The following is a 23,088-nucleotide window of genomic DNA, read 5'->3' as shown; positions in this document are numbered from 1 at the left end:
ACAAGATTATTTGTTTCATATGTATTTGTGCATTTTATTGGTGGTTATATTTTATAAAGGTTTATGGAGAAATAGTCTGCCATTGTTCTCATTGGCCCTCGTTTATCAGCCGTCCATATGTTTAGATATGAGCGTACAACGTGCGTTCGACCATATTTATGCAAATTTCTGTATTTATCGAATGTCACATGAGTGTATGCAACAATCAAAGAAAGCCAGATTTGAATGGGTACGCCCAGATTTCAGGGCTGCTCCACCCACAGTGCGTAACTGGGATGAAGGCACGCAGAGACTTACTTGAGTACAGGGGGAGAATAACGCGCAGCCAAAAACAGCGCCACTGCGCAGCTTTTTGGACTTACGCACATGGGAGAATAGAGCCCTAAAAAAGTACATTGTCCTGTTAAGTAATTCAAACTAAAAATAGAAATACTTAGCAGATTATATGAAGACTGTATGTCAGCCCGCATCAAGGATTCATCTCATGCTTCACCTTCCTGTTCCTCTTCACATTAACCACTCCATTTGTTTGCCTCCATTCCAGTTTAAACACAAAGGCTTGAACAGAATCACGCAAACGCACTCAAATAGACACGTACGCGATCACACAAAGACTGATTTGGTGAGTGAGACGTCAGCATCACTTCACAGACAGCTTGATGACAATCCAGCTGGAGTCACACTTCTAAAGGTCTTGCACAGATCACACACACGTTTTTTCTGTCTGCCTGGCACACACGCACACACGGATGTACGCAAGCCTTAATTAAAAACTGTAATCAAGCTGCCTCCTGAATGTATTAACACTTTTCACGGACGTGAGACTATCGTCATCTTTCCAAAGTTATAAAAAGTCTGCAATGATTAACTAATATGAGCAACTTGATGTGACTACGGCGTAGAGGAACATCTCACAACTGTGGCGAGAAAAAACTGTGAAAGACAAAATAAGAAAAAATAAATCATGCTAACTTGTCACTTACCTCACAGCGCATTGGGGATGTAGGATTATTTCCTTTCTTTGTCTTCCCTTCGGGGGAAGTTTTACAGCTACGTCAGCATAGAAAGGCTGGAAGAGTTTGGCTGCACTTACAAGCAGTGGAAATGAGTCCCTGTCTATTGAAGTTTTGAGGTTTTATTTTAAGAAAAAGAGTTGTGGAGCTCACTTTTTGGTATTGCTGTTGTTTTAAGATAACTTTAGTGAAGCTTGCATATGGAGAATTGCTCTGTGTCTTTTCCTTGTGACAGAAAAGCAAAAAAAGCTTTGAACAAATAAGCAAGAAAAATTACTGTCACAGAACTTCTTTCAAACTGACTAAATTGATTGCCACAGAACCCGTAAGCAGAATCAATGTGGCATTTACAATGGAGTGAGTCAGTATATGTCAGGGTTATTATACGTTTTGAAATTTAATTTCTTTTTATTTTAATTTTGTTTTTCAGATTATTTTTTACATAGTTTTGCAAGTAATCTATCTTTAAATACACAGAAGATGTGTGTGCGTGTGTGCTTGCAATTCAGAATTAAATTTGTATTAGGAATTAGTGATGTAACGATTCACTCAACTCCCGATACGATTCGATTCACGATACTGGGTTCACGATGCGATTCTCTCACGATTTATTTTACAAAATGGGACTGTAGACAAATGATGATTGAAAAATATTCCTTTATTTTTTGGGGAGGAAAAAAACATAAAATACAGAAAATACTGTACTATTTTCCTTTTATATTTCATTGTCAAAAGAATCAATTGATAAACTATTCAAAACAATGCAATTTAACTAAAAATAAATCTTGAATGAAATAAATAAAGGAATAATACAAATGAAGAAGAAGCCTATTAATTTAAATTCTGGTTCTATAGTAAACAATGCAAAACTGCATCAAAGTTCCTTTTTTTTTTTAAAGTGCAACTGAAAATGTATTTTGTGCCTTAACAATTGGACATTAAAAAAAAACAGTCTGCACTGTATTTACGTCAGATATTTGTTTGGACCAGCAGAGGGCGCTGGTATCCCAGTGGTCGGTTAGCATGCAGAAATTATTGCAGTGACGAAGAGATGCTATACGCTAGCAGACAGAGCTAATAGAAAAACGTGACTTTTTCAGATATTTACGTAATATTACAGGTGTTCTTTCGGTGCTAAAGGAATAAGTAATCATTTATGAACATGTTTAAGAGTAGAAGGCGGCTAGAAAGAAAGTAGTAGCAGATTCCACCCGCCGCCTCAGCATTTGGACAAGAGAAGGATAAATATATAGCGCCCTCTGCTGTTTAAAAAAAGTACTGTGATTCAATTTTCAGAGTATCACTGTGAATCGTGATACCCAATCAATTTTTAACTGCCTTACGATTAATCGTTACATCTGTATTAGTAATTAAGTATTTACAAGATCAGTTTAAAGATGATTTAACTTTTATTCTGAAACAAAGATGAATTAAAGCTCTCATGTAAACCATACATGTAAAAGCTCCTTAACTTCCCACTTTTCTATAACAAGACTTTCTACAGCCACTGCACTAATTAAATAAAAACGTGGGTGACAAAGGAATTGATAAATGGACATGGATAATTTAAGACCTGAAAATATGGACATATTCAAGATTAGCTTTTTCTGAAAAGTGCTTTAAATGGGTCATACCTGTCTTTATTCATGTTGGGTCGAATCTGACATTTGAAAAAGGAGGCAGGGAAAGCAGAATGATTGAATTTCTCTTTCTTCATTTTGCTTCTCTTTCTATCGTCTCCAACTCCACGGCTTCACCTGTCAATCAGACACTTTACGACGGACGACTGTGATGTCAGTCCCGGTTTTGTGTAAATGATCGGCTGCATTCAACTCTGTGAAGCTGCAGACGGTCTGCCAGTATTGAAGAGGAGTTACTGTACATGTACAACTTTTAATGAGAGTGGATGAGCAAAGATGAGTGGGCTCCAAAGTGGAAACATGTCACCAATCAGACGCAGATGAACGACTCCACTTTACTTATAATCATTATTTATATAATATTTAATCTTATTACCTAATTACAGATATATTTTTTTGTAGTATTTTTAATTCATTATTCATTTTTATAATTTTTTTTTATGTCTTACTCACAGGGATGTCCCGATACAACTTTTTCACTTCCAATACGATACCAATATTGCAGCCTTTGGTATTGGCCAATATCGATACGATACAATATCACCATGAATCATACATACTTTTATTACTGATTTTTATGTGTGGAATGTTAGTAAATGATTGATCAAGTGATGTCACTCAAACAGAGAACAATAGTCAACAACAGTAGGTTTATTATTAACTAATTGGTTACATACATTTTAACCTCCAACATAATATTTACAGAATTCTACAATTGAATAAATATAATTTATATCAGAGATTTTAGATGCAGTCCGATAAAATCTGATATTCGTTTTCTGGCTGATATTAGACAGATATCCGATATCATTATCGGCTCGGGACACCTCCACTTACTCAAACTAGCATGGTGGGTGGTGGGACGGCACCCTAGCACCCTCTGTTGGTCAGCCGCCAGTGTTCAAATACTTGTGAATGCACCTAATCTTCTGATGAAATTCCACTTGAGTCTTGAGCATGAGCCTCACCTCAAATGACCTCAACCTCTCTCTTCACTCTCCACATCTACAAAATCTATTACACTTGATAATCGAGCCTTAGATCTTGTCACAATTATATAGCGTCTAGACTCCTGATCAAAAGGCTGAGTAGAAAAAAAGAGATGAGGGGAAGTAAAAAGGATTAGGCCACAGCCAACACCGTGCCTCAGGCAGTACAAAATGCCTCGGGCTGACTTAAATAAATGGAGAAAGACTATTGTGACACAATTCCCAGAAAACTTTGAAACTGGCCTAAAAGAAGAAAACCCAGTGAAGGTAGGGCTGCCCCTGGATACCTGGTACGTACTATGAGAATAAAGAGGGAGCTTGATCATTTGTGCGATCAATCTCTGAGGACACCTGGCTTTGCTGCACTAATGCATCACAGTGCGAAACAATAGGGTTTATTAACTTGTCTCTCATCAAATATTTATGAAATGGCCACCTCCTCAGGGATCGACAATCTGTACATGAAGTAGAGAGAGAGGTAATGTTACAAAATGCCATAGCACTGGACATTGTTGCTAGTGCTAGTCCTTGCTATTGGCATGTGATGTCTTTGTGTGTTTTTTTCTAATTTTAGATTTGTCTGCTATGCCTCGGAGTGGCTTTGTCAAAGCACCATTTTAAACACATCCATTAAGCCCAGTGTTGCCCTGAGAGACTGCCATGTTACTCATTACAAGTCCACCAAATGAGTTCTCATCCTCAGGGGAGAATTAACCCGTACAAACGCAATGATAGCGTTAGTTTTGGTCTGAATGCATTATACAGACTAGAGCCTGGCTTTTTGTGGGAAGTTATTAACCTCATTTTTCATTTCATACTTCTACATTTGAGAACAATTTTGAATTAATATTGTTTTTGTGATATGAAAAATGTGCTATTCCAGCATCATCATTCAAAGGAGATAATGTTCCTTTTATTATTATTATTATTGTTTTTTTATCATTGGTCTGAGAGTTAAATGTCTCTTATTCAGTGGAAATAACTATTCAACCACATATTGGCAGATCTGAGCATATATGACGTACGTTTGACCGTATTTACGCAAGCTTCGGTATTTATCAATTGTGACGTAAGCGTACGCTGTGATCAGATCTCACATCAGGTCTGACCTCGTGTACGCAAATCTGATTGATTAGTGATTCAGCAGCAAAATATGTTTTGTCTGATACTATGTTTTTGGTTTTCTTTCCATTGAGTACTGTATTACTCCGCCGGTGAACTCTGCTACCGAGCAGAAGCGCATAGGTTCACAGAACACACACACACACGCACACGCACACAGGAAGCAGCATAGCTATGCTGTGTTTTCTAAAATGAGGTCCTGTTTCCTCAGTACAGCCCCCAGTGATGGATTCATGCTTTTAAATGTAAATAGTTCCTTAAACTTTTAAAAATGTATTGCAGTAATCAGTAATGTGATGAATTATCGGTGAAATTGGCTAAAGGCAGAATAAACAGACAAGAGACAACATTTAGTCATTTTTAAGGTTTTTTTTTTTTTAAGCGTTTTGATCGTTAATTTCTTTTAATGTGACATTTATTGCCTGAAGCGTGAGGACTGAGGCGAATATAAACATATCCGTGTGTGTCTCTACAGGATCTCTGTTGTGAAGTTGTTCTCAGTGCACACAGGGGGGCAGACGTCACCTGCTCAGTAGCTGATCCTCTTTCACAGAGCATTTAAACAAGTTCCTTTAAGTCCACTTATTTTTGCTCCACCTCTGATGTGATGATGTAGATTTTCCTTTTGGAAAAGCTTCTTTTCTTGTTTGACCTCAGTGGGCGGGGCCTCCAAAAACAGGAGGGCGTAACATCCTAATGATGATAGAATTCAGCCGATCATTTGTACGCTGGGATTGGTGAGATCCCAATGTTTCATGAATCACACGTTGGTCCTGTTGTTCGACACATTTGCACCCATTTTCACGCATAGTTGACAAAAGAGGGTCATTGTGATGATTGAGTTCAGTTCTTCCTGTGGATGGAATAAGTGTTTAATAATAGGATGGTCATTTAAAAGGTCAGATGAGGCTACGTTTGACTCATTATTTTAAACTAGTGTGTGTTCTACAAGGCGTTGATCTGTAGTATTAACAGTAGTGGGATAAAACCAGCACAATAATGACTTTACTGCTCTTTTTTGCCATGTGTGATTTGCATGCTCACTATTACTCACTTGTTTGTTTGATATATTTCCTGACATTGGTTAAAAATTGATTTTTTTCATAAATGTCAAGAAAATGCAGATTTTTATCTCCAAAAACAAAACAAAAAATGTAGTCTAACTGCTGTTTTATATAAAATAAAAATAATTTAACATGAAAACTTAAGAAATTAGATTTTATAATTTCACCCTCCTATTATCCTTCGGTTCAATTTGACCCTCAATCAATTTGTATAATTAAAAATATATATAGTTTACACTTATTTTTGCTTCATATTTCATGACTTTTCCTAATTAGATGGGGACAATTGAGTTCTCATGAGAACTTTAATATGTAGGATTTGAATAAAACCTAAGTGTTTGATAATAAATTATCTTAGTCTTTACATCTGTTTCTATCTTACACTGACACTTTAAGTTGACAGTTGCCATTTGCAGGGAAAGAAAAAAAGCATTATCATTTCTGACACTGTGGTAGGGAAAACAAATGGTCTTGTGTTTATGTTACCCATTAGAGGCTGTGATAGAGAGGTACTTAACTTGTTTGACAGCAAGTCAAGACTTTGTCCTTAAAGTTTATGCGTGATAAGTAGGAAAAATAGGTGGAAATGAAAAATAGAGAATAAAAAAAAAACACTTGTAATCACGGGTTATGAGCTCATGGTGGTTGGATATAGTGCATAATGCGTCTATAAAAAAAACACATTCTACAAAAGCATTGTACAGCATTATTTTGCACATACAAAGAAATGTAGAGGCACAAATTCATTGTGCATAGGACCATAATAGTTTTTGGTGATCCTTCAGAGGCAAATCATGACCACATTGCATTATTCATTGTTTTTAAATCTGTTGAGTAGGTTTTTGTGTTTGTATAGAGCATGAATAGCATTTTTCCTTAAGTGCTGCTACTTTTATTTTGGTGCCTACACCAGAACATAACACAACATTGTAGCTACATATTTGATGTCTTTTTTTCTGTGCAGTTGTTTTTTTTTTTTCTACTATTTTTCTAGAAAATTTTCTTCCAAAAAAATGTAAAAAATCAGTTATATCTAATAGGGATGTAACGATTAATCGTAGGGCAGTTAAAAATCGATTCATAGGTGTCACGATTCACATCGATACTGTGAAAATTGAATCGCAGTGCTTTTTTTAAACAGCAGAGGGAGCTATATTTATCCTTTTCTTGTCCAGCAGTGTTGGCGGCGGGAATTTGCCACTACTTTCTTTCTGGCCTCCTTCTACTCTTAAACATGTTCATAAATGAATCCTTACCGCTTTACAACAGAAAGAATATCTGTAATATTACGTTTTTCTATTAGCTCTGTCTGCTAGCTCATAGCATCTCTTCACTGCAAGAATTTCTGCATGCCAACTGACCACTGGGTTACCAGCGCCCTCTGCTGGTCCAAACAAATATCTGACATTTTGACAATGAAAAACAAAAAAAAAAATAGTACAGTATTTTCCCAAAAAAAAATGAAGGAATATTTTTCAGTCATCATTTGTCTACAGTCCCATTTTGTAAAATAAATCGTGAGAGAATTGTATCGTGAACCCAGTATTGTGAATCGAATCGTATCAGGAGTTGAGTGAATCATATAATGGAAAGCTATAAAATGCTTCCCGCACAAAGTAACCATGACCATGCCACCTTAAGGGCCAATGGACATTGGGCGTAACACTGGAGTAACCAGCTTGGTTGTTAGGGTTTGGGGATCCAACCCCCTTTCTTTGATTTAGCAGCTAATATATGGTTTAAAAGACACAAAGGGACTATAAAAGTATAAAACTGAAAGCCCTTAGGCTGTTAAATACATCAAAAAGCTGCATTTATATGTCTCAACACATTGCATTCTCCTCCCTCAACCTTCTCACAAGGGTTTGCACCTTTTTCTTGCTTCCAACCATGTTTAGCAAGACTGACAACGTGCTACAATAAACTGAGCTTTGGTCAGTCAGCCAATCCAAAATGTTTAACGTCATTTTACACTTAAATTCTACACTTTTGCAGGGAAATTTGTTTACTTCCTTACCTCATAGTAATAGATGAGGCCCAATTCTCAAAAAGATTGCTGGAACTAGCAATTAGCAGCAAATTAGGGTAAAAGGCAAGGAAAATGTATTTGTATAGCGCAGGAAACATGTTGATTTTAGATAATTGTGATGTGCTGATTCTGAATATCCATGTTCTCAAGCTGAAGTTCAAGTCAGTCATGCTACAATTCACAGTTTAAAACTGCTTATCGACATGGTTAGCTTTGAGATAGTTTCATGCTTGTGCCACCAACTGCTGAACCTTGCGATGAAAATGTCTAAGGCGCTAGACATAAGGACGTTTCCGTCTGCTGGTGTGGGTTCCAATCCCACTTCTGACATTTTTTTATTTAATTTTTTATTTCTTTTTTATTTAACAAATTCAACAAGGCAAATTCCACCTTTAAAAATACATTATAGGGTATTTCCTGGGTTAGGGTTATGATTAGGGTTAGAGTTAAAATACTATCCGGACCAATAGCAACAGCTATGCTGTTAAAATGTGTTTGTTGAAATACAAGTAAAACACTATTGATTTCATATAATTGACTAAGATAGGAAGTGCAAAACCTTTTTGAGAAAAAAATTGTAGTAATTTAAAACTGTAATGTTCATTAGATATCTTCAATTTTGATTGAAGATACCTGATGAACATTGTTTTATTTAAAAATAGATGACATTCTTTGAATTTTCTAAATCTAACCTCAATCAAGCATCTGTTGTACTGTATGTATTGGAATAACACATTTGATCTATAATATGAAGCTAGCACCTTGTTACTTTTGAGGATAAAAGAAGGCTCTGTTCTTTTCTTCTTTTAGATGTTTAGTGAAGTCTGCTCTGTTTTTTGGTGTGAAGTATAAACTATCTACAAATTGAATCAAACCACTTTACCCATTCCAACTAAAATAATCTATTATTCTCTCAAATGTTGTTTTTTTGTAGCAGAAAGAGAAAACAACATTTTTCTTTTTCTCTGACAGTCTGATGCCGTTTCTCTCAAAGTTCCACAATAAGGCAGATGCCTCCTGCTTTGCATTCTGCTATTATTTCTAAATACATTCTAAATGACTTTTCTTTTACAACATTTGCATTTTATTCAAATGGCAACGTCCCAAACTAAATCAGTTTTACTTACTAATATTTCTACCTCACACAGCAGTTGAGCCACTAAATTGACTTGTGGAAAATCTTTGATGCTAATGTGACAATAATAATAATGCCATTTTCAAGATGTTTTAACTCAAGTAAGGAAATAGGTTTTCCTCTACTCTACGACAATGGTTTTTGTGGTTGTACTGTTTACTGTTAATGCATATGCATGCATATATGCACCAAGATCACAATGGATATAATCTTCCTGAGAAATAAATGAAAATAGATATATTATTTCACATTTTGATGGGCATTTAAATTAAAAATTTGTTAACCCTTTAAAAGGCATCTTTGTCATACACAGCTGTGGCTGCAAAGAAATTGCAAGTTTACCCTTTCTATGTATAAAGCACTGTGGTGGCCATCTGATATCTTGCTCCTGATGCAATTTACAGTATTTTAAGCTATTTCATGACATGTCCCCAAAAACCTACATTTTGCCGCAAAGATCATGTTTCAACATCTAAGTGAACCGAAGTTATGGTAAGAATGCAATTTGCAATACGGATGGTGGCCATTTTGGCTCTTTGTCTGAGCACAATTTACGGTATTTTAGGGTATGTTATTGAATTCTTTGACCCTGAGAACCTATAATTTGCCACTGAGCTCATGTTTTTATTTAAAATAGAACCAAAGTTATGACAAAATATCCTAATTGGCAGTACTGATGGTGGCCATCTTGGATTTCTTGATTTTGAGTGCGAACAGCTGGTTTGCCAGGGTGGATCCCATGGAAAAAGAAATTCAGCATAATCAAAAACCCAATAAACCCTGTGGCCGCATCTGACCAGCAACCCTAAAGCTTGACTCCGCAGCAGAAAGAGAAGCCCATTTGCTGCTCTTTTGCACAATCAACTTCAATTCAACTTCTTCAAACGTAATTTTGTGCTTTTGCTCACAGAGTTCACTTCCATGTTGAATGCGCAAAATTGAATTTAAATGGGCCGTTTTCTACCACTTTTGGGCTTGCACCGACTTGTGCTGCAATCTTAGTAAATTCCACAGAGCACGTAAGGTAATGGCACTATCAAAGAATTTAGGACTTTCAGATCTTTGTAAAGCCGCCCCATAAACATTTAAACATACAAATATATGCTTGTACATGTGTGCGTGTGCGTGCATGCCTGCTTGCGTGCACTTAATATTCTGATTTATGCTCATTAAACAATATAAAGCTGCAGGGTTGAAGGACCTCCTGAATTACTGCACTGTGGGTGTATCTCTCAAGCTAGGTTTCCATTACCCTTGGAAATGCTCAAAACCTAAATAGCGTAATGGAAACACCTGAATTTATTAAAAAAAAAAAACACTCAATTATTGCTAAAAAGTTTTTACGCTTTCATGAGGAGGTTATTCAGATGTTCCGATATTGAAATGTATCGCAAAAGCGCTATTGAAACACTATTTCCGCAATTACACGCCACAGAACGTGACATTCATGGTCACACGATCACTTCTCTTCGAAGAGTGTTATAAGGATAGTTTGAGCTTCCATTTTTCTGTCTAGCGGTATAAGATTTCACAGGAGTTATGAGGCTCCAAAAATAACCTTTGAGACATACGTTCAAAACGCAATTATACTTTGTCGACATTTACAAATATTGCTTTTATTTAGCGAAAATCTGTAATAGAAACAGCTTCTATCACTGTATGAACTGCTCAGAGCCTCCAAAGTGTGGTAAATGGGGCTGAGAGTCATTTTGTTGCCATCCCCATCTCTGGTTCTCCAATTTTTTAAAATGTGCCCTTGTGGAAAATCACAAATATGGTGTAACGGTACGAGACAAGAAGCTTATATGTTTGTGAGAAAGACATCGACACACCTGTGTGGCACTGCCTGCCGTGCTCGTTGCTCATAAAAGTCTCTCTTCTGTAATTCAGGAAATGCAGTATAATTTAACTTGGGGGCTCTTCTATTGTTCCCTTTAAGCTTCTTTGCTCTGAAATATTCATATTTCATACGAGAGAGGAAGAAATCTGTGACGACAGCGGGGAGAGGCAAGAGGAAGAAAAAAGGGATGGCGAGTAGGAAAAGTAGAGAGAAACTGACGGTGTGGGGAAAAAGAGATGAAAGATACCTGCATGAGGGCGAGATAGGAGAGAGAGAGAGAGATAGTGAGAGATGCACCTTAACTGATGTTCGTCTAGAAACAGCGTTTTCTCTGTTTTTTAAAATGTTTAACACTGGACAGCTGATCTGTACGACAAAAGACAGGCCTCATGTCTTTGCCATGTGTATTAGAATTGGCTGCTGTCGAGGGAAAATAAGTGGGAAAAGACACATTCAGAAATACCATGATACTAACGCCAAACCTGTGATAGCTTTCAATGATGCTATGGATAGGCACAATGCTCTGTTATAAAACATCATTTACTGTATATTTTTTATGTTGGTCCAAGTCTTGTTTATAGATATCAGATCTAGGGGCATAGGCAAAGTTTGAGATTTTTGCCTGGGGGGGCAAAAGAAAAAACTGAATTAAAGATATAGACTGTCTTGAGATTCATGCCAACCTCAATGTGTGTAACATATACAATAAAGCAAAAATAATTAGTAACATGATTGATAATGTTGACTTCAAAAATTTGCATTGATGCGTCATTTACGTCCCGAATACGGGTGAAAATGCAGGAGGAAGAGGATGTTGAGCTGCTGAGAGGATGAAGGTCCACCTTCACATCATAAAACAGTGTTTGTCTAACTCAAAATTACAATAGCCATTTAAATAGCCATGTGTTTTACCGTAATGTGCAGTTTTTTGGCTGAAAACAATAACAAGGCAAGGCAAGGCAAGGCAAGGCAAATTTATTTATATAGCGCATTTCATACTCAAGGCAACTCAATGTGCTTTACATGATAAAACATTCAATTGTTTAAAATCAATAAGAACATTTAAATCAATAAGAACATTTAAAATCATCAGTAAAATCAATTAAAATCATCAGTAAAATCATCATTACATCAACAACATGATAAAAAATCTCTCTCTCAATCATATGCAGTAGAGAAAAAAAAGTGCCTTTAACTTTGATTTAAAAATGTTCACATTGGATGCTGACTTCAGCTCCGCTGGCAGTTTGTTCCACTTCTTTGCAGCATAACAACTAAAAGCAGCATCACCATGTTTACTGTGAACTCTGGGCTCCACTATCTGATCTGTGTCCATAGATCTGAGAGACCTGCTGGGTTCATACCTGACTAACATGTCACTGATGTATTCTGGACCAAACCCATTCACAGATTTATACACCAGCAGCAGAACTTTAAAGTCTATTCTGAGGCTGACTGGGAGCCAGTGTAAAGACTTTAAAACTGGAGTAATGTGCTCTGACCTCTTTGTTCTGGTTAAGACCCGAGCTGCAGCGTTCTGAACCAGCTGTAGCTGTTTGATGCTCTTTTGGGGGATTCCTGTCAGAAGACCATTACAATAGTCCAGTCTGCTGGAGATAAAAGCATGGACCAGTTTCTCCTGATCTTTCTGAGCCATTAAACCTTTCACTCTGGCGATGTTCTTTAGGTGGTAGAAGGCTGTTTTTGTGATAGATTTGATCTGACTGCTGAATGTAAGATCTGAGTCAATCAGAACACCAAGGTTTTTGACTTGGTCTTTAGCTTTTAAAGATCGAGACTCAAGATAATTGCTGACAGCAGTCCTCTTTTCCTTGTTACCAAAGACAATCACCTCCGTCTTGTCATGGTTTAGTTGAAGGAAGTTTTCACTCATCCAGCAGTTTACTTTTTCTAAACAGTCACACAACACCTCTATGGGACCATGGTCATCTGGGTTCAGTGATAGATATAGTTGTGTGTCATCTGCATAGCTCTGATAATCAACCTTACAGTTCTGTAAAATTTGTCCTAAAGGAAGCATGTAAAGGTTAAACAGAAGGGGTCCAAGAACAGATCCCTGAGGAATCCCACAGGACATTGGTAATCTGTCAGATTCAAAGTTTCCAATGCTTACAAAATAGCTTCGCTCCTCCAAGTATGACTTAAACCATTGCATTACTTTTCCATTTAGTCCAACCCATGTTTGCAATCTGTGCAACAAAATTGTATGATCTACAGTGTCAAATGCAGCACTTAGATCCAACAGAATGAGAACAGATACTTTTCCTGAATCAGTGTTCAACCTTATGTCATTGATCACTTTGATAAGAGCAGTTTCAGTGCTGTGATGAGAACGAAAACCTGACTGAAATTTATCAAATATTTTGTTGAATGTTAAGAATTGACTCAGTTGGTTGAAGACCACCTTCTCAATGATCTTGGCCATGAATGGAAGGTTGCTGATTGGTCTATAGTTAGCCAGTATAGAGGCATCCAGTGTTCTCTTTTTTAACAGCGGTTTCACAGCAGCTACTTTCAGGGATTTTGGTACGGTGCCTGATTGGAATGAGCAGTTAATTATCTGACACAAATCAGTGACAATTGACTTTACAACAGTTTTAACAAGAGTGTGTGTATACCAGCAAAAGAAAATGGCTAGTGATCAGCTGTTGTGTGTGGAGTCAGCATTTGCAGACACGCCTACTCATGAATATGCATTAAGTAGGCTGCGAATCAGCCCGTTTTTACAATTGCTCTGAAAGTGGCTTTTCAGAAAGCTAAAACTCCAGGAAACCGGTGAGTTTGGGGAAAGAAAACCTCAAATACTATGTTTTTGGGGTTCTTAGAACAAATGGAGAGTGGTTAAAAATAGCATAATACCGGACCTTTAAGGGATTAAATGCTTCAGCAGCATATCACAAATATCATATACCGTTTGAAAGCTTAGAATCTTCTGTTTTTAACCATGAAAACCATTCTAAGACACAATCATCACAGCAAGCACACTCAATTATTGGAAACTTGGAAAAAAAAAATTGCGACATAAACAAGCCAGCACTCCTCACCTTTAAGAACAAAGTCACATGACTCGAGAGCCAAAAATGAATTAATATATATTTTGTACACTCACTGTGTTTTATGACACTTAAAATATTTGTATATTATGTACATTTAATTAAAAATTGTATTTTTTAAAATGAATTTGGGAAAACTAGGTGGGGGGCAATGCTCCCCCGCCCCCCGCAAACTCAGCGTATAAGGAGGGCTGCAGCCTAGCATACCTTTCCATCGCTGCTACATCTGCCAGAAAATGTAGACATGTTAACTTCTTAAGAAAACATGTCCATATATCATTCCTTAAATAATATATCAATAGTACCCTGTAGATTAGATATTAGCCCTAAATGTAAAGATCACAACAAAAGGAAAGAAGGTAGTAGATTAAATAGACTGTCAGTGGGAAGGTATTAGCCTAAAAAATGATCTAACACAGGCACAGCAGTAAAAACCACATGTACTGTGTAGGCTGTGCAGTATCCAAGTAAGCAGGGTTGAAATTTAAAATCTGAATTGATATGCTAATTCTATTGAGGGGGTGTAGGCATATGCGGAACGAAAGCGAATGACACTCAAAAAAAAAGAGAGTGAGAGCAGAAGACATAATGGCGAGTGAGAAAAAGCTCTAATGAAATAAATATGAAAGAGTGGGATGAGATGTGATCCAGTCCAGCCCTTTATTTCTGGTTTAAAAGTTCAGTTATCACTGAAACTGTGTTGGTCAGTTTTGTGTTAGTGGAAAAGCTGTAAAATAGTCTATAGGAAATGGTATTTCATACTATATGAAAATTGATTTGTCATTCAGGGCCTCCATTAATAGCAGCTTAGAGTTTAGTGCCTTACTCTATGGACACTTGCCCAAACCTAGCCAGAGATTCAACTGCCCATCCCGGTCTGGTGTTTCTTGAGAGATGGAAACATTTTGGCATTTTGATGAAAAAGAGACTCAGACACTGCTCAGACAGCACATGTGGCTGAAAAGCTAAAAGGAGCCGCCACCTGTTCACAACTTTTTCCCCAAACTTGGAAATGCATGTTATTACCTCTGTCAAGCGCGAAGTGCAGAGCGGCAGGTTATGTTTTACCCTCTATTTATCTGTCAGCCAGTCAGTCTGTTAGCAAGATAACTTGAAAAGTTATATACGGACTTGGATGATATTGTCAGGAAAATTGATAAATGGACAAGGAACAGGTCATTACATTTTGGTGATGATCTAGCTACCAAAAAAAAAAATTATATATATATATATATATATATATATATATATATATAAAAACTCTTCCTCACCCACCGCGGGCGGTCTCTTTTTCCTTCAAGCTCGGGTCCTCTACCAGAGGCCTGGGAGCTTGAGGGTTCTGCACAGTATCTTTGCTGTTCCGAGCACTGCACTTTTTTGGACAGAGATGGTTGATGTATTTCCTGGGATCTGCTGTAGCCACTCTTTCAGTTTGGGGTCACTGCCCCGAGTGCCCCGACGACCACGGGCACCACTGATACCTTCACCCTCCAGGCCTTCTCCAGCTCTTCTCTGAGCCCCTGGTATTTTTCTCGTTTCTCATGTTCCTTTTTCCTGATGTTGCAGTCACTCGGTATTGCTATGTCAACCACAACGGCTTTCTTCTGCTCTTTGTCCACCACCACAATGTCCGGTTGGTTCGCCATTCCCATTCTGTCTGTCTGTATCTGGAAGTCCCACAGGATCTTAGCGCGGTCATTTTCTACCACCTTTGGAGGTGTTTCCCACTTTGACTTTGGATTTCCAGCCCATACTCTGCACAGATGTTTCTGTACATTATGCCAGCCATTTGGTTATGGTGCTGTATGTAAGCTTTCCCTGCCAGCATCTCACACCCTGCAGTTATGTGTTGGATTGTCTCATTGGCCTCTTTGCACAGTCTACACCTGGTGTCTTGTCTGGTGTGGTAGATCTGGGCCTCTATTGCTCTGGTGCTCAAGACCTGCTCCTGTGCAGCCATGATGAGTGCCTCTGTGCTGTCCTTTAGTCCAGCTCTGTCTAGCCATTGGTAGGGTTTCCTGATATCCGCCACTTCAGTTATGTTTCGGTGGTACATTCCATGTAGGGGCTTGTCTCCCATGACGGAACCTCCAGCACCTCATCTTCTGTTCCCCATTGTCTGTGACATTGACTGAGTACGTCATCTGTTGGAGCCTTGTCCTTGATGTACTTATGGATCTTGGATGTTCCATCTTGGACAGTGGCTCTCACACTCACTATTCCTCGGCCTCCTTCCTTACGGCTAGCGTACAGTCTCAGGGTGCTGGATTTGGGGTGGAACCCTACGTGCATTGTTAGGAGCTTTTATGTCTTAACATCTGTGGTCTGTATCTCATCCTTTAGCCAGCTTATTATTCCTGCAGGGTATCTAATTACTGGCAGGGCATAGCTGTTTATTGCCCGTGACTTGTTCTTGCCATTGAGCTTGCTTCTTAGGACATGCCTTACTCGTTGGAGGTATTTGGCCGTAGCCACTTTCCTTGCCACCTCTTCGAGGTTGACATTTGCTTGTGGGATTCTGAGGTGCTTGTAACTGTCCTCAATGTCTGCTATTGTTCCTTCTGGTAGTGAGACCCCTTCTGTGTGGACTACCTTCCCTCTCTTAGTCACCATCCGACCACATTTCTCAAGTCCGAATCACATCCCAATGTCTGCGCTGTAGATCCGGGTGGTATGGATCAGTGAGTCTCGCTCATTCTTAGCGTACAGCTTGATGTCATCCATGTAGAGGATGTGACTGATGGTTGCCCCGTTCCTGAGTTGGTATCCGTAGCCAGTCTTGTTGATTATTTGGCTGAAGGGGGTTCAGGCCTATGCACATTAGATTTAGATTATCCTTCCCAGACAGAGTTCTCTCTTACAGTACGAGAAGACGGTAATTTCAGTTTCTTGTTTGGGAAAGCCATTCATGCGCTTTTCTTTTAGCGTACTGCTCCATCAATAGACCAGGGCATTTTATTCAGAGAGGCGGTGCCTGGCAGCCACTTTATTCATTCATTTCATTCACAACATTCATTTCATAACCCTCATCTACAAACACAGTCTCCATCCTAACTAACTGCCTCTTTGCAATGAAATCATGGATGACCACCAACTTAATTAAACTCCACAAAAATAAATCTGAAATTATTGTTGTACACCAACAACTTCACTCTCTCCCCATACAACAGCACATCCAATTTGAGATCCTGCTCATGACCTACAAATCCCTCAAAAACCTGGCCCCCCACGCCGCTCTGGTTTTCTGTAGCACTACCACCCCTCCCACTATTTTTAATCTTCTGACTTCAACCTCATCACTCCCATCGCCAAATTCAAGCATCGTACCTTGGTGGACAGGGCCTTTGCCATAGCCCCCTCCACCCTCCGGAACTCTCTTCCCCAATTATCCTTGGCTCTGACTCACCACAATCCTTCAAAAAACAGTTAATAACTTACCTCTTCAAACAATAGTTTAACCTCCACTAACATCTCACCCACTCTTTGTTTTTCCTTTGTAAAGTGTCTGAGTTTTTTGTAGTTCTCAGAAATTACAAAATACTTTGTAAAGTCTTTGTTCTTGGGCCACTGCAGAAGATTAAGGACAGACTTCCAAAAAAGCTGGTTAAGGTGATATATGGAGACAGTGATCGAGAATTATTATTTTTTTTATTGCATAACAGGCAAGAATGCAAGGCTTTATCAAACACACAATTTTTTCACAAAGTTTTCTCTCTATTATGTTCAGAAACAGGCAGGAACGGATGATGCACAGTTGACTATCGCCATTCAGGAGCGGAGGCTCCATGTTGGGGTCCACAATGGCTGGGGTTTCCTGGACAAGCCCCAGGTTGTCGTGCTGGAGCCCCTACAATTAGGAGTCAAAGGAGATGCAGACGGAACCTCTAAAAAGAACAGCTTGAAGAACAGGTGAGCTGAGAGAACATGCACATTGCACATCTGTACACTATGGATTTGTAATGAGAAAATGCAGCACTAGTCTGTCTTTAAGTCTAGCTCTGCAGGAGGATATGGTGATTAAAGTGTTTTGGCCAAATACAGAAAATGGACTCTTAGGCTGTTTTTGGACAACATTTTTTGGTGAATCACGAGTTATTATTTTAATATAGTCATAATAAAACATTCCAAATGCCTCTTTATGGGAAATGCTTGAACTAAAGGTTGAGAAACGGGATAATTGAGCTTATTTATTCACTGAATTTTATACAAACTTCTCAGTAGTTCACAGTTGGAATTAAAGAATATTCAAACTGAAACAAAAACTTCATGACAAATATAACCTATATTCAGAGGAGAAAGTAATGGATTACAAGTACTCACTTTACTGTAATTGATTTGCTTTTATGGGTACTTGTACTTTTTTGAGTATATTTCTAAATCAGTAATTTTACTTGTACTTAAGTTCGTTTTAAAAGTATTCGTTACATTTCTACACCCAATTGTTACTGAGTTAATTATAAGTTTTTTGTTTCAAATGATCAGCAGACATTGTGAAACTACAGAAAAATGGAATTACCAGACAACAACCAAATGCATCACGTCATAGCCGACCAATCACATTAAACGTAATGCACCACACCAAAACAGCAATGAATGCTGGTTATTTTCTCATTTTTGGAGTTCATAAATGTAGCTATACTTACAGCCTGAGAATTATTTTTATTTTGAATTGAATTCATTAGTGTTATTTTTATTTTAAAAAGAATTGTACATTTTGACAAACCTTTTTTTTTATACAGATGCCTTTGTGAAAAATAAATTAAGTTCTGATTGTGCAAGATTTAATCTTCCTTTTCAAGTTTTTACATGAGATGTTTACTGTTTGTGAGGGAACTGTGGCAAGATTTATTACCAAAAATAAACTTGGGGGGTGAAAGAAACCAGTAACTTTTACTCTGAGTACTATTTTAATGAGGTTCTTTGTACTTGTACTTGAGTATTTTACATGTGACTGTACTTGAGTACAATTTCAATCAAGTAACAGTACTTCCACTTGAGTCAGTACTATTTACACCTCTGCCTATGTTGTTGTATTAGATTTAAAATTTCACTTTTAGTATCAAATACATTGTCCATCTTGTAAATATTGCCTTGACTTTGATCAAAGATCAAATGTTGGATACCTGATGAGGCCCCTTGTGTTCTAACCCAACCCTGGCTTTATAATTTACTCAGTGCTTTACCAGCTCATAAAACAAGCCTGGCAGTATATTCTGTGTGCTGGTACTCCATAAGCAATCAAGCAGATATGACTCTGGCCTCCTATGCCCCTGGGTTTTATGGAGATGTCACGAGGTTCAATGCTGACCTTGTCAAAGTGGATATGCAAATCTAAGGTCATCAGTGGCCGCCTTAGATCAAGGAACAAAGCTAAAGTGGGGGCAGCACTGAGAGAGAATGTTACCTGTACTGCACACATCATGATTCCTGGATTACATTTTGGATAAAGATTGAAAACTGCATTTTTCATTGTAATTCACACTAAACACACTCAGTTTATCTAAAGTTATTTTAAACTTCAATTTATTTCATGTTTTGAGATGTGGAAAAGCCACAAACTTTCATTTTTTTTCCTTTTGTCGCCCAAGGAGCCCCAAAAGGAAAAAAAAAACCGAAAGTTTATTTGTCATTTATTTGTGAGTCAAATATTACGACAGTTGGTGGTACTGAATCATTGGCACATACCAATATATAAATGGGGCATATTATCCTGTATATGTCACAGGGGTGCCATAGCCCCATTTTTTAAATGACGACTACTCCGTTAGTTCTTGTTAGATCGGCATGCAGTTTGGTTTGAATACTCTATGAATGAATATGATGAGATGCTTGGAGCCTTTTTTTCCCGGTAATTTCCAATTTTATGTGAACATAGTTGTGTGATATATCATTTCAAAGGTATTTCAATGTAGATTACGGATAGGGGCCCGTATGTGCCACGGGGGGTGCCATGGGGGCAGGATTACACAAACTATGCTGAATACAATATGAGAGCTGTTAATGGCACAATTTCTTTGTTTTAATATTTTTTGTAACACCCTATGTTGAGCCTACTTTGTAGTAAGGGATGATTTTGTGTTTTATTTTTACCCATGTGAGGTGGTTAGACACAATCATATTGTGTGCTATTTGCTTTGGTACATTTCGATGACAAATTGAAAATGTCTTTGCTGTGATGCAGAAGGATCAATAATTTATTTTAAGCTCTTTGAAAACTGGATGTTTAATAATTCTTTCCAAATGTTGAGTTGGACACTACATTGTTGATTTTGAATTCATGTTGATGTTCCCATTTTATGATTCCTGTTGGGCTGAGTTTTAAATGTTGCAATAATAAATATTTTTGCATAATGTAATTATATTGGTCCACTCCTATGTTTGTAAGAGTATTACAAAGTTTAATGTACAATCAGAACAGATGCCACATATGTGATTAATTATGAGTTATTATGGATGGCGTGCAATTACACAAAAAAGGCTCAGACGTCCGCACCAAAAATTTTAACACAGATATTTTCATGGAAAAATAAGCCTGACAAGGTAACCAAGAAATGAAAAATTATAGTTTGTGTATTTTACAGCTGATTTAGGGCATAACGGATGCTAACTGAAAGCTAGCACAAGAGGAGATTATTTATTCTGGGCTTATTCATTTCAAGCTTGGTAAATGTAATTGAATTTGAACGTTAGTAATTGAGAACATAATTGCAAATGACTTTCAGGAGAAAAAATAATAAATGCCTGTCATCGTAATCACAATTCAGTTGTAATTGAACATGGATCATTAAAGATGTAATTGATATTGAAAATTGTAATTAATCCCAACTTTGTTCTCAGTGCAAGAGAAAACGTAACCATTGATTTGGTAAAATGAAAATAAATACAACACATTAAAAGAACACCTGTTGTGCAATTTACCTGTTTATTGTTACATGTTTATTATTAGGCCTAATGGATCACACATCGACCTAAACATCAGGTAAACCTGCACACGAATGGGTCCACTGAAATACACAATATACCTCCTGAACACTAATTTATGAATCATTAATCACTAGATTAAATCAATACAGTGTCGGGGTACCCTACATAAGAGATAAACTTCTTCTTTGAAACAGTTTGTTAGGGTTGAAGGTTGCCGTCTTTATTATGTATTTGGTAAAACTATGACTAAATATGATGGTTATCCTCACCTGATACAAGATAATTATTATCCAATCTAATCAGCTTTTTGGTTTTCTTTTCTTAATCTTTCTGGTACAGATTGTAAACAATGTTCGGTTATTTCCTGTGTTTTTAACTGCTGTACTTTTACATTAGTTTTTTTATGCAGCTGATTCATTTAGTTTTTTTTATTTATGAAAAATTATGTTACTTGTTCGCTGTTAATTCAATACATTTTGAAAATGTGTTATTTGTTTGGATTATTTGGATTATTTGGGGCGCAGTGGGAACAGGTGGAGCTTGAAAGTTTACCTTCGTTAAAAAAAAAATGTTTGAGAACCACTGCTTTACAGAATCAGAATCAGAAAATACTTAATTAAACCCTGAGGGGTAATTAGAATTTAGAACGGCAAAGAGCGGCAAATTAAAAACAACACTAATAATAATAATTATACACACACGCATAAGAAGGATCAAGAGTACACAGAGAAAATGTGCAAATGAAAGATAAGGTGCAAAAATAATAATAATAATAATAAAAAAATGAATACAAATAAAGTATATATACATATGTAAACAGATTTTTTTTTTAGGTTAAAGAGTTAATGGACCAACAATGGAGGAGGTTATTGGTCCCACTTTGTAACATGCTGGTATTGCACAGTATGCTAACGCTTATGGTGTGTATGCAAACTGTGAATGACAAACACCATGTGGGCTGCTCAGAATCATACAGGAGGCCAGGCCTGCCAGGACATATTTAGCTGCAATAGTTTCATATTCTTCAACACACAATAACATTGCCCTGGAATACAATGCTAGAATAAATTGTTTTTTTTAAAGTCTTTTTTTTTTACTATTTGTTGGCTTTTAGCTTATCAGGGTCCATCCTGCCTCAGAAGCTGGGCCTTCGAAGTAGTCTGGAACTCAAGCTGCCCAATCATCCAGCGTTGGCTATCGTCTTACAGCTCGAGTACGTCTTCTCTGGTCCAATAGGAAAACAAACAATGGTAAGAGCAAGACACTCGGATACTCTATTTTCACACAAACACAGAAAAGCTACCTGTGGACAAACACATATTCATCCTTTTCTTGTTCTGGAGCCAGGAGAAGAACATTAGAACGGAGCAGATTTCATGGCAAAGACACTTTACAAGCACTGACGTTATGCTAGTTTAACTCCTGTTTAAAGGGACCCGTTATCTTAAGGTTATTACTAAGTAGGGATGTAACGATTAATCGTAAGGCAGTTAAAAATCGATTCATAGGTATCACGGTTCACATCGATACTGTGAAAATTGAATCGCGGTACTTTTTTTAAAAAGCAGAGGGCACTATATATTTATCCTTCTCTTGTCCAGAAGTGTAGGCGGTGGGCGGAATCTGCTACTACTCTCTTTCTGGCCGCCTTCTACTCTTAAACATGTTCATAAATGATTCCTTACCCCTTTAGCACCAAAAGAATATCTGTAATATTACGTGAACATCTGTAAAAGTCACGTTTTTCTATTAGCTCTGTCTGCTAGCGCATAGCGTCTCTTCTTCACTGCAAGAATATCTGCATTCCAACCGACCACTGGGTTACCAGCGCCCTCTGCTGGTCCAAACAAATATCTGACGTAAATACAGTGCAATGACTGTTTTTTTTAAGGTCCAATTGTTAAGGCACAAAATACATTTTCAGTTACACTTTTAAAAAGAAAAAGAACTATTATGTAGTTTTGCATTGTTTACTATAGAACCAGAATTTAAATTAATAGGTTAATTCTTCATTTGTATTATTCCTTTATTTATTTCATTCAAGATTTATTTTTAGTTAAATTGTATTGTTTTCAATAGTTTATCAAGGGATTCTTTTGACAATGAAAAATAGTAGGAAAATAGTACAGTATTTTCTAGTTTTTTCACCAATAAATAAAGGAATATTTTTCATTCATTTGTCTACAGTCCCATTTTGTAAAATAAATCATGAGAGAATCGTATCGTGAACCCAGTATCGTGAATGAAATCGTATCGGG

The 23,088-nt window shown here is 37.3% G+C and overlaps 1 protein-coding gene across 3 annotated transcripts in view; it reads left to right on the top strand.

Moving 5' to 3' along the window:
* Nucleotides 1–23,088, top strand: part of nphp4 (nephronophthisis 4) — a 222,765-nt gene that overhangs the window by 59,200 nt on the left and 140,477 nt on the right. For all 3 annotated transcript variants that reach the window (XM_028453910.1, XM_028453909.1, XM_028453908.1), the window contains exons 7-8: nucleotides 17,634–17,815; nucleotides 21,945–22,080. In XM_028453910.1, coding sequence (XP_028309711.1) covers nucleotides 17,634–17,815; nucleotides 21,945–22,080 — 318 coding nt within the window. The remainder of the gene's footprint in view (nucleotides 1–17,633; nucleotides 17,816–21,944; nucleotides 22,081–23,088) is intronic.

The sequence above is a fragment of the Gouania willdenowi genome, chromosome 7 (genome assembly GCF_900634775.1).
Source record: "Gouania willdenowi chromosome 7, fGouWil2.1, whole genome shotgun sequence".
NCBI classification, from domain to species: Eukaryota; Metazoa; Chordata; class Actinopteri; order Blenniiformes; family Gobiesocidae; genus Gouania; species Gouania willdenowi.
The sequence above is the reverse complement of the archived record's forward strand: the minus strand, read 5'-3'. Positions and strand labels throughout refer to the sequence as shown.